Below are 12,047 nucleotides of genomic sequence, written 5' to 3'. Positions count from 1 at the left end.
TCGAGCGTTAGTAAATTCATCAGTTATTTAGCGCTCTGGCACACAGACGAGAGTGTTCTGAAATCGGAGTAGATAGCCATAGTGAATTTACGAACGCACCCTTGATATCATGCTGCTTCGCTGCCTTTAGTAACTGATGCCTGAATGATTGATTTCTGTCTTGATTCCTGTTCAAAGATAAACAAATGAATTGATGAACCAGTTGACCCCATGACCCTAAATAACTCATTATATTGATCAAGGATCTAAGAAGGGGTGGCTGACATTAGCCACATTCGAAATTGGTCTTAAAATAGGTTATTGTCCATCACATTGGAAATACGTAAGGATACAGCACAGTTACGCTGTAGTACCATCATATCGTATTGGCTACCTATTGATACGAGAACAGACAGACGAGAATAAAGGTATATGAAAACAGATTAATGGAGAAACAGACATGCATGAACACAGAATGCACAGTAATTCATACAATTTCTGCAGAAACCCAATCGGAAACAATCTTTAAGCACGGTTTATTGGCACACATAATGGCAAAGCATACATACCAGACATCAGATATGACACAAAACATCTCTGCGATATAATGTACAAATTGTGCAGAGTTCTAATAATACCAGGTTCAAACCTATTCAGAAATGTGTTAGCTTCCTTATAAATGCACAAATAAATACACAAAAGATCCAAACGTTGTCTTCTTGCCTTTAAGAAACTAAATCCAACAGAAGATTAGACTAGAGGAGATCAGGGGGGAATCATAGTCAAAGAACAACGGATAACACTAAAGGAGGGGTTTTAAAACTGCATTTCTGTAGGGCCTTGAGTATGCTGGTTTTTGCTCAATAATTTGCAAAAATGATGTACACTGAACGAAAACATGTATGTAACATGCAACCATTCAAACGATTTTACTAAGTTACAGTTCATATAAGTAAATCAGTATTTTTGAAATAAATGAATTAGACCCTAATCTATAGATTTCACATGACTAGGCAGGGGCGCAGCTATGTGTGGGTCTAGGAGGCATAGGCCCACCCACTGGGGAGCCAGGCCCAGCCAATCCGAATGAGTTTTCCCCACGAAAGGGCTTTATTACAAGACAGAAATACTCCTCAGTTTGGGTGGTTGGTCTCAGATGATCCCGCAGGTGAAGAAGCCGGATGTGGAGGTCCTGGGCTGGCGTGGTTACACGTAGTCTGCGGTTGTGAGGACGGTTGGACGTTCTGCCAAATTCTCTAAAACTACATTGGAGGTGGCTTATGGTAGAGAAATTAGCATTAAATTCTCTGGCAACAGCTCTGGTGGACATTCCTGCAGTCAGCATGCCAATTGCACGCTCCCTCAACTTGAGACATCTGTGGCATTGGGTTGTGTGACACATTTTTGTGGCCTTTATTTTCTCCAACACAAGGTGCACCTGTGTAATGATCATGCTGTTTAATCAGCTTCTTGAAATGCCACACCTGTCAGGTGGATGGATTATCTTGGCAAAGGAGAAATGCTTACTAATAGGGATGTAAACAAATTTGTGCACAAAATTGGAGAGAAATAAGCTTTTTGTGTGAATGGAAAATTTGTGGAATCTTTTGTTTCAGCTCATGAAACATGGGACCAACACTTCACATGTTGTTGTTATATTTTTGTTCAGTATATCTTTAATATCTCTCCATTGAGACTAAAATGTTGTTTAACATATGACTTCTGCATTAAATAAATGACTGGATATAAACAAAACAATAAATGTGCTGCTTATAGCAGCAGAAATCGGTCAGACAAACAACCAGAATCCAAAATGCCCTATAGAAATGTGAAACTCATACAAATCAAAAAGCTTGTCGAAACAGTTGCCATGTACAGTACAAAATGGTTTCAGAATGGTGGCTAATCTTATATGGATAAAATTGTAGTTCACACCTCTATTTACAGAGCACAGAGCTAGTTAGAGGACTCATCCTTATATCTGTGCCATTATAGAATCTGTGACAGCATGAGCAACCCATTGAGGCTACAACCCATAGAAATCCATACCTAGTTGACTACTTTGACTACTTTAAAATGAAGGAAGCTGGAAGGCCTCAATGGCGCTGCTCCTGGTAAAACGGTCTCTATCATTCTCTATGTTACAGAGCTAGAAACCTTGTAACAGTGTTCCCAAACTGATGAATAAAATGGCTGTGTCACAAAAAGGTACATAATATACTGTATTTATTTATTTATTTATCCTTTATTTAACTAGGCAAGTCAGTTAAGAACAAATTCTTATTTACAATGACGGCCTACCAGGGAACAGTGGGTTAACTGCCTTGTTCAGGGGCAGAACGACAGATTTTTACCTTGTCAGCTCGAGGATTTGATCCAGCAACCTTTCAGTTACTGGCCCAACGCTCTAACCACTAGGCTACCTGCCTCCCTGTACTGTACAGTACAGTACCAGTCAAAAGTTTGGACACACCTACTCATTCAAGGATTTTTCTTTATTTTTACTATTTTCTACATTGTAGAATAATAGCGAAGACATAAACTATTAAATAACACATGGAATCATGTAGTAATGAAAAAAGTGTTTTATCAAAATATATTTTAGATTCTTCAAATAGACACCCTTTGCACACTCTTGGTATTCTCTCAACCAGCTTCACCTGGAATGCTTTTCAAAACAGTCTTGAAGGAGTTCCCACATATGCTGAGCACTTGTTGTCTACTTTGGGTTGAGGTGGGGTGATTGTGGAGGCCAGGTCATCTGATGCAGCTCTCCATCACTCTCCTTCTTGGTCAAATAGCCATCCGTTCTAATCTGCGTCTCACAAAGAAACAGCGGTTGGAAACTGAAATCCCAAATTTGGACTCATCAGACCAAAGTACAGATTTCAACTGGTCCAATGTCCATTACTCGTGTTTCTTAGCCCAAGCAAGTCTCTTCTTCTTATTGGTGTCCTTTAGTAGTGGGTTCTTTTCAGCAATTCGTCCATGAAGGTCTGATTCACGCAGCCTCCTATGAACAGTTGATGTTGAGATGTGTCTGTTACTTGAGCTCTGTGAAGCATTTATTTGGCCTGCAATTTCTGAGGCTGGTAACGCTAATGAACTTATCCTCTGCAGCAGAGGTAACTCTGGGTCTTCCTTTCCTGTGGCGGTCCTCATGAGAGCCAGTTTCATCATAGCGCTTGATGGTTTTTGCGACTGCACTTGAAGAAACTTTCAAAGTTCTTAAAATGTTCTGTATTGACTGACCTTCATGTCTTAAAGCAATGATGGACTGTCATTTCTCTTTGCTTATGTGAGCTGTTCATCCCATAATATATATTTGGTATTTTACCAAGTATGGCTATCTTCTGTCTACCACCCTTACCTTGTCACAACACAACAGATTGGCTCAAACGCATTAAGGAGGAAATACATTTTTTAAGTACTTTTAACAAGGCACACCTGTTAATTGAAATGCATTCCAGGTGACTACCTCATGAAGCTGGTTGAGAGAATGCCAAGACTGTGCAAAGCTGTCATCAAGGCAAAGGGTGGCTACTTTGAAGAATCTAAAATATATTTTGATTTGTTTAACACTTTGTTGGTTACTACGTGATTCCATATGTGTTCTTTCATAGTTTTGATATCTTCACTATTATTCTACAATGTAGAAATAGTCAAAATAAAGAAAAACCCTTGAATGAGTACGCGTGTCCAAACGTTTGACTGGTACTGTATATCAAACAAACAAAACTAAATCATGCAGGAAAAAACTTTAAACATCAGTTTGGGAAGTAGGTCATTAAAGGGAAAGAACAAATTCCAAATGTGAAAGGCCTACTGATTGGCAAAGTACAAACATGATTGTAAAGTATTTTGGGGAGAAGCAAAAGAACACCAATAGACTACAAACACAATCAAACAGGTTTGCATGAAATAACAATTGGCGCTGATGCAGTAATTCTGGAAAAGTAATCATGGAACACGTGTCTCCCCACTTGAAGCTGTCCTTAAAGGTGAAACAGAGTCACTTTCCTTTTCTTTGAAAATCCAACAAAAAACAACTGTAAACAAACCAACAGCCAAATTAATTTTCAATAAAAAGGCAAAAGCTCAAGACGGCAACGTCTCGGCCATCGCGGATGCAGTTTGGTGGCTCTATATGGGCTGAGTATAAACCTTGCCGGTTAGTTCTGATTGAGGCTGATGCCCTTAAAGGAGCCATTTTGTTTTTGATGTTTTGTTTTGACTTCCCCTGTCAACTGTCCCAGAGGTGTTGCAACGTGCAAATCAAAGGTCAAAAGGGCAACAACCACAGAATCGCACTACAGTTAAAGCTCAAGGACTGAGAAGGTGTCCAAGAGGGACAATTCATATATACACCTGCATTGTCATTCCCAGAGCTATCCCAACTCTCCTAACACTGTGAATTCCCACCAAATCCAAACAGAGGAATTCTAGGAAAAATTGAAAAAGAAAACCCAGTATTGTTTACGTCATCATTGCAATGCATACAACCTGTATGTATTTAGGTGAAAAAGCAGTGTTATTCGTATGGATATTGCTGTGCAATGTTATTCAGTTCTCTGTCTCGCTCCTCGATGTTACAGTGAAGTCGGAGAAGAATTGTTCTGGTATTTGGTGGAGATGATCGATCATGATGAGTGACAGTGACACCGTTGACCACGACGTGAAAAAAATTGCCAACAGGGTTCAATTCAGTACAATGTGAGGTTTTAGAGGGCGCCGCCCTACTGTGCCAAATAGGTACAGTTTTTTTATAATTATTTTCCCTCTTTGTTTTACTGTGAGGGCAACATGGTCTCATTAGAATATGTCCAAAATAGTAACATTCAACCATTGAAGTTAAATGTCAGCTAAGCGGACATATGAAGGTGGGGGCACTGACTGTGCTCTTGGTGGCCTTGGTCTCTGTGTGTTCTACTGTGACGACTGAGGCGCTGTGCTCTCGGCCTTGCTGTCCTGGTTGTTGAGCGGCTTGCTGCTCCACGGGCTGTTGTTGCCGAGCGCTGGCGAGCCGTTGAAGTCATCCTCGTCGTCCAATCCGTTGGTAGCGTCGTACTGCGTGTTCTCCAGACGTGTGATCAGACGCTCGTCCTCGTCCCCGAACTCCCCGCCCATCAGGGTGGGCTCACCAACCACCATCACGTCCTGAAAGGAGAGAGGTTAAGGGCCAGACATTAAGGTCAGAAATGTTTAATGACACATTGCTGCATGTGTGAGAAATGCATGACATTCTGTGAGATAATATATGTAGAATTGATCATAAATATATATTTTTAACTTTATTTAACTAGGCAAGTCAGTTAAGAACAAATTCTTATTTTCAATGACGGCCTAGGAACAGTGGGTTAACTGCCTGTTCAGGGGCAGAAGACAGATTTGTACCTTGTCAGCTTGGGGATTTGAACTTGCAACCTTCCGGTTACTAGTCCAACACTCTAACCACTAGGCCACCCTGCCACCCATATTGATTGTACGACAGTACCAGTCAATCATTTGGAAGCACAAACTCATTCAAGGGGTTTTCTTTAATTTGACTATTTTCTATATTGTAGAATAATAATGAAGACATCAAAACTATGAAATGACACATATGGAATCATGTAGTAACCAAAAAAGTGTTAAAGAAAACAAAATAGATTTTAGATTCTTCAAAGTAGCCACCCTTTGCCTTGATGACAGCTTTGCACACTCTTGGCATTCTCTCAACCAGCTTCATGAGGAATGCTTTTCCAACAGTCTTGAAGGAGTTCCCACATATGCTCAGCACTTGTTGGATACTTTTCTTTCTCTCTGTGGTCCAACTCATCCCAAACCATCTCAATTGGGTTGAGGTCGGGTGATTGTGGAGGCCAGGTCATCTGATGCAGCACTCCATCACTCTCCTTGGTCAAATAGCCCTTACACAGCCTGGAGCTGTGCTTTGGGTCATTGTCCTGTTGAAAAACAAATGATAGTCCCGCTAACCACAAACCAGATTGGATGGTGTATCGCTGCAGAGTGCTGTGATAGCCATATTGGTTAAGTGTGCCTTGAATTCTAAATAAATCACAGAGAGTGTTACCAGCAAAGCACCCCCACACCATCACACCTCCTTCTCTATGCTTCACGGTGGTAACCACACATGCGGCGATCATCCGTTGACCTACTCTGCGTCTCACAAAGACACGGCAGTTGGAACCAAAAATCTCAAATTTGGACTCATCAGACCAAAGGACAGATTTCCATGGTCTAATGTCCATTGCTTGTGTTTCTTAGCCCAAGCAAGACTCTTCTTATTATTGCTGTCCTTTGGTAGTGGTTTCTTTGAAGCAATTCGACCATGAAGGCCTGATTCACGCAGCCTCTTCTGAACAGTTGATGTTGCGATGTGTCTGTTACTTGAACTCTGTGAAGCATTTATTTGGGCTGCAATCTGAGGTGCAGTTAACTCTAATGACCATATCCTCTGTAGCAGGGGTAACTCTGGGTCTTCCTGTGGCGGTCCTCATGAGAGCCAGTTTCATCTTAGCTCTTGATGGTTTTGCGACTGCACTTGAAGAAACTATCAAAGTTCTTGAAATGTTCCGTATTGACTGACTTTCATGTCTTAAAGCAATGATGGACTGCCATTTCTCTTTGCTTATTTGAGCTGTTCTTCCCATAATATGGATTTGGTCTTTTACCAAGTTGGGCTATCTGTTTACCACCCTTACCATGTCACAACACAACTGATTGGCTCAAACGCATTAAGGAGGAAAGACATTTTAAAGTACTTTTAACAAGGCACACCTGTTAATTGAAATGCATTCCAGGTGACTACCTCATGAAGCTGGTTGAGAGAATGCCAAGACTGTGCAAAGCTGTCATCAAGGCAAAGGGTGGCTACTTTGAAGAATCTAAAATCTATTTTGATTTGTTTAACACTTTTTTGGTTACTACATGATTCCACGTGTTATTTCCATAGTTTTGATGTCTTCACTGTTATTCTACAATGTAGAAAATAGTCTAAATAAAGAAAAACTGAATGAGTTTTTAAAAACTTTTGACTGGTACTGTGTATTGATCATATGTTTTATGGTGTGATATGCAGGTTATACTAACTCTTAGTCTATGGAAATATTCATTCAGCACAGTTCATGTCAAAGCATAAGGCAAAGCCTTTAGACGTTCATATAACTGTCGATGACTACACATGCAAAGTGTATTGGTCATACCGAAATTAAGCTTAGAACTGTCTCTGTTCCTGCTTATTGTTGTACTATGGCCACTGACAAGTGTCCACTCTAATCTGTATGGATGATAGTTCCTACCACTGCAATGAAGGGCCAAAAGCAAAAACACAAGAGGACATTGGGTCTCATCAAGACCAGTAGCCTACACAAGTAGCCTACCCCTGAGCTTCTAATCCTGAATGGAGGCGTGGGTTCAGATCCCACTTCTGACACCATATGTTGGTAAGGAGATGGGACACCATTCTGTTATAGCTACAATAACATGTTTACTAAGGCTGGGATTCAATTCATAGCGCAGCGCACTAGACAGTTGACATTGCAGATTTTAAAGGCATTTTCCCCAACGTTCGTGGAGATCGTATTTACGGTTAACGCTGCAGATGTCGGTTCAATCTGAAATTACCAATAAATGTCAAGTGAGCTATAACACAGATCTAATGCTGATCGGATTGAATACCAACCTAGGATAAAACCTGATATGTTATACAGATCATTATCGGTACTGTAGTACATACAGTGCCTTGCGAAAGTATTCGGCCCCCTTGAACCTTGCGACCTTTTGCCACATTTCAGGCTTCAAACATAAAGATATAAAACTGTATTTTTTTTGTGAAGAATCAACAACATGTGGGACACAATCATGAAGTGGAACGACATTTATTGGATATTTCAAACTTTTTTAACAAATCAAAAACTGAAAAATTGGGCGTGCAAAATTATTCAGCCCCCTTAAGTTAATACTTTGTAGCGCCACCTTTTGCTGCGATTACAGCTGTAAGTCGCTTGGGGTATGTCTCTATCAGTTTTGCACATTGAGAGACTGAAATTATTTTCTATTCCTCCTTGCAAAACAGCTCGAGCTCAGTGAGGTTGGATGGAGAGCATTTGTGTACAGCAGTTTTCAGTTCTTTCCACAGATTCTCGATTGGATTCAGGTCTGGACTTTGACTTGGCCATTCTAACACCTGGATATGTTTATTTTTGAACCATTCCATTGTAGATTTTGCTTTATGTTTTGGATCATTGTCTTGTTGGAAGACAAATCTCCGTCCCAGTCTCAGGTCTTTTGCAGACTCCATCAGGTTTTCTTCCAGAATGGTCCTGTATTTGGCTCCATCCATCTTCCCATCAATTTTAACCATCTATCCTGTCCGTGCTGAAGAAAAGCAGGCCCAAACCATGATGCTGCCACCACCATGTTTGACAGTGGGGATGGTGTGTTCAGGGTGATGCGCTGTGTTGCTTTTACGCCAAACATAACGTTTTGCATTGTTGCCAAAAAGTTCAATTTTGGTTTCATCTGACCAGAGCACCTTCTTCCACATGTTTGGTGTATCTCCCAGGTGGCTTGTGGCAAACTTTAAACAACACTTTTTATGGATATCTTTAAGAAATGGCTTTCTTCTTGCCACTCTTCCATAAAGGCCAGATTTGTGCAATATACGACTGATTGTTTTCCTATGGACAGAGTCTCCCACCTCAGCTGTAGATCTCTGCAGTTCATCCAGAGTGATCATGGGCCTCTTGGCTGCATCTCTGATCAGTCTTCTCCTTGTATGAGCTGAACGTTTAGAGGGACGGCCAGGTCTTGGTAGATTTGCAGTGGTCTGATACTCCTTCCATTTCAATATTATCGCTTGCACAGTGCTCCTTGGGATGTTTAAAGCTTGGGAAATCTTTTTGTATCCAAATCCGGCTTTAAACTTCTTCACAACAGTATCTCGGACCTGCCTGGTGTGTTCCTTGTTCTTCATGATGCTCTCTGCGCTTTTAACGGACCTCTGAGACTATCACAGTGCAGGTGCATTTATACAGAGACTTGATTACACACAGGTGGATTGTATTTATCATCATTAGTCATTTAGGTCAACATTGGATCATTCAGAGATCCTCACTGAACTTCTGGAGAGAGTTTGCTGCACTGAAAGTAAAGGGGCAGAATAATGTTGCACGCCCAATTTTTCAGTTTTTGATTTGTTAAAAAAGTTTGAAATATCCAATAAATGTCGTTCCACTTCATGATTGTGTCCCACTTGTTGTTGATTCTTCACAAAAAAATACAGTTTTATATCTTTGTTTGAAGCCTGAAATGTGGCAAAAGGTCGCAAAGTTCAAGGGGGCCGAATACTTTCGCAAGGCACTGTAATGCTACAACCCATAAACTGCCCATGCTATCACAGTCTTTTGCGGCAAGTGAGTCCTCTATCCATCTCTATGACAACTACTCATGGGCTTCAAACCCCATCTAATCCTTCTAACCATACTAACATTCTAACCCATTTTACCCTTCTAACGATCTAACCCATCTAATCCATTTAACCCTTCTAACCATTTAACCCATCTAAGCATTTTACCCTTCTAAGCATCTAATCCATCTAACCATTCTAACCCACTTAACCCTTCTAACCCATCTAACTAATTTGACCCTTCTAACCCATTTGACCATTCTAACCCGTCTAATCCATCTAACCCGTCTAATAAATTTTACCCTTCTAACCATCTTACCTTTCTAACTATCTAACCCTTCTAACCATCTAACCCATTTTACTCTTCTAACTCATCTAATCCATTTTACCATTCTAACCATTTTACCCTTCTAACCATCTTACCCTTCTAACCATCTTACCCTTATAACCATCTTACCCTTCGAACCATCTTACCCTTCTAACTCTCCTAACCATCTAACCCATCTAATCCAATTTACCCATCTAACCCATTTTACCATTCTAACCATTTTACCCTTCTAACCCATGTTACCCTTCTAACCAGTTTACCCATCTAATCCACTTTTAACCTTCGAACCCCTCTAATCCATCTAACCCTTCGAACCATACTAACATTCTAACCCATTTTACCCTTCTAACGATCTAACCCATCTAATCCATTTAACCCTTCTAACCATTTAACCCATCTAAGCATTTTACCCTTCTAAGCATCTAATCCATCTAACCATTCTAACCAACTTAACCCTTCTAACCCATCTAACTAATTTGACCCTTCTAACCCATTTGACCATTCTAACCCGTCTAATCCATCTAACCCATCTAATCAATTTTACCCTTCTAACCATCTTACCTTTCTAACTATCTAACCCTTCTAACCATCTAACCCATTTTACTCTTCTAACTCATCTAATCCATTTGACCATTCTAACCATTTTACCCTTCTAACCATCTTACCCTTCTAACCATTTTACCCTTATAACCATTTTACCCTTCTAACTCATCTAATCCACTTTTAACCTTCGAACCCCTCTAATCCATCTAACCCATCTAACCCTTCGAACCATCTTACCCATTTTACCATTCTAACCATCTTACCCTTCAAACCATTTTACCCATCTAATCCATTTTACCCATCTAATCCATTTTTACCCTTCTAACCATCTTACCCATCTAATCCATTTTACCCTTCTAACCATCTAACCCTTCTAACCCATCTAATCCATTTTACCCTTCTAATCCATCGAAACCTTCTAACCCATCTGACCATTCTAACCCTTCTAATCTATCTAACCCATTTTACCCTTCTAACCATCTGACCCTTCTAACCCATCTAATCCTTCTAACCCATTTTACCATTCTGACCATTTTACCCTTCTGACCATCTGACCCTTCTAACCCATCTAATCCTTCTAACCCATTTTACCATTCTGACCATTTTACCCTTCTAACCATTTTACCCTTCTAACCATTTTACCCTTCTGACCATCTAATCAATTTTACCCTTCTAACCATCTTACCTTTGTAACCCTTCTAACCATCTAACCCTTCTTATCCACCTAACCCTTTTAACCCATTTTACCATTCTAACCATTTTACCCTTCTGACCATCTAACCCATCTTGCCCTTCTACGCATTTTACCCTTCTAACCATTTTACCCTCCTAACCATCTAACCCATCTAATCCATTTTTACCCTTCTAACCACCCTTCTAACCATCTTACCCTTGTAACCTATTTTACCTTTCTAATCATTTTACCCTTCTAACCAATTTACCCTTCTAACCCATCTAATCCATTTTACCATTCTAACCATTTTACCCTTCTGACCATCTAACCCATTTTACCATTCTAACCATTTTACCCTTCTAATCCATGGAACCCTTCTAATCATTATAATCCATCTAAACCTTCTAATCCATCTGACCCATCTAATATATCTAACCCATCTGACCATTCTAACCCTTGTAATCCATCTAACCCTTCTAACCATCTTACCCATCTAATCCATTTTACCCATCTAATCAATTTGTACCCTTCTAACACATCTAATCCATTTTACCATTCTAATCCATTTGTACCCTTCTAACACATCTAATCCGTTTTACCATTCTAACCATTTTACCCTTCTAACCATCTAAACCATTTTACCCTTCTAACCCATCTAATCCATTTTACCCTTCAAACCATCTTACCCACCTTACCCTTCTAACCCTTCTAATCCATCTAAACCTTCTAACCCATCTGACCCTTCTAATCCTTCTAACCCATTTTACCATTCTGACCATTTTACCCTTCTGACCATCCAATCCATTTTACCCTTCTAACCATTTTACCCTTCTAACCCTCCTAACCATCTAATCCATTTTACCCTTCTAACCATTTTACCCTTGTAACCCTTCTAACCCATTTTACCCTTCTAACCATTTTACCCTTCTAACCCTCCTAACCATCTAATCCATTTGACCCTTCTAACCATTTTACCCTTGTAACCCTTCTAACCCATTTTACCCTTCTAACCATCTGACCCTTCTAACCCATTTGACCCTTCTAACCATTTTACCCTTCTGACCATCTAATCCATTTTACCCTTCTAACCATCTTACCCTTCTAACCATCTAACC

General features: G+C 40.1%; 1 protein-coding gene across 4 annotated transcripts in view; it reads right to left on the bottom strand.

Moving 5' to 3' along the window:
* Positions 1–498: 498 nt before the first annotated feature.
* The window catches only part of LOC109864857 (LIM domain-binding protein 2), a 112,975-nt gene continuing 101,426 nt past the window's right edge, over positions 499–12,047 (bottom strand). For all 4 annotated transcript variants that reach the window (XM_020452861.2, XM_020452862.2, XM_020452863.2 and 1 more), the window contains exon 9: positions 499–5,136. In XM_020452861.2, the coding sequence (XP_020308450.2) occupies positions 4,906–5,136 (231 nt within the window). In that variant the 3' untranslated portion in view covers positions 499–4,905. The remainder of the gene's footprint in view (positions 5,137–12,047) is intronic.

The sequence above is a fragment of the Oncorhynchus kisutch genome, linkage group LG19 (assembly GCF_002021735.2).
Source record: "Oncorhynchus kisutch isolate 150728-3 linkage group LG19, Okis_V2, whole genome shotgun sequence".
In the NCBI taxonomy this organism is placed as follows: Eukaryota; Metazoa; Chordata; class Actinopteri; order Salmoniformes; family Salmonidae; genus Oncorhynchus; species Oncorhynchus kisutch.
This window is presented reverse-complemented; position numbering and strand designations above follow the sequence as displayed.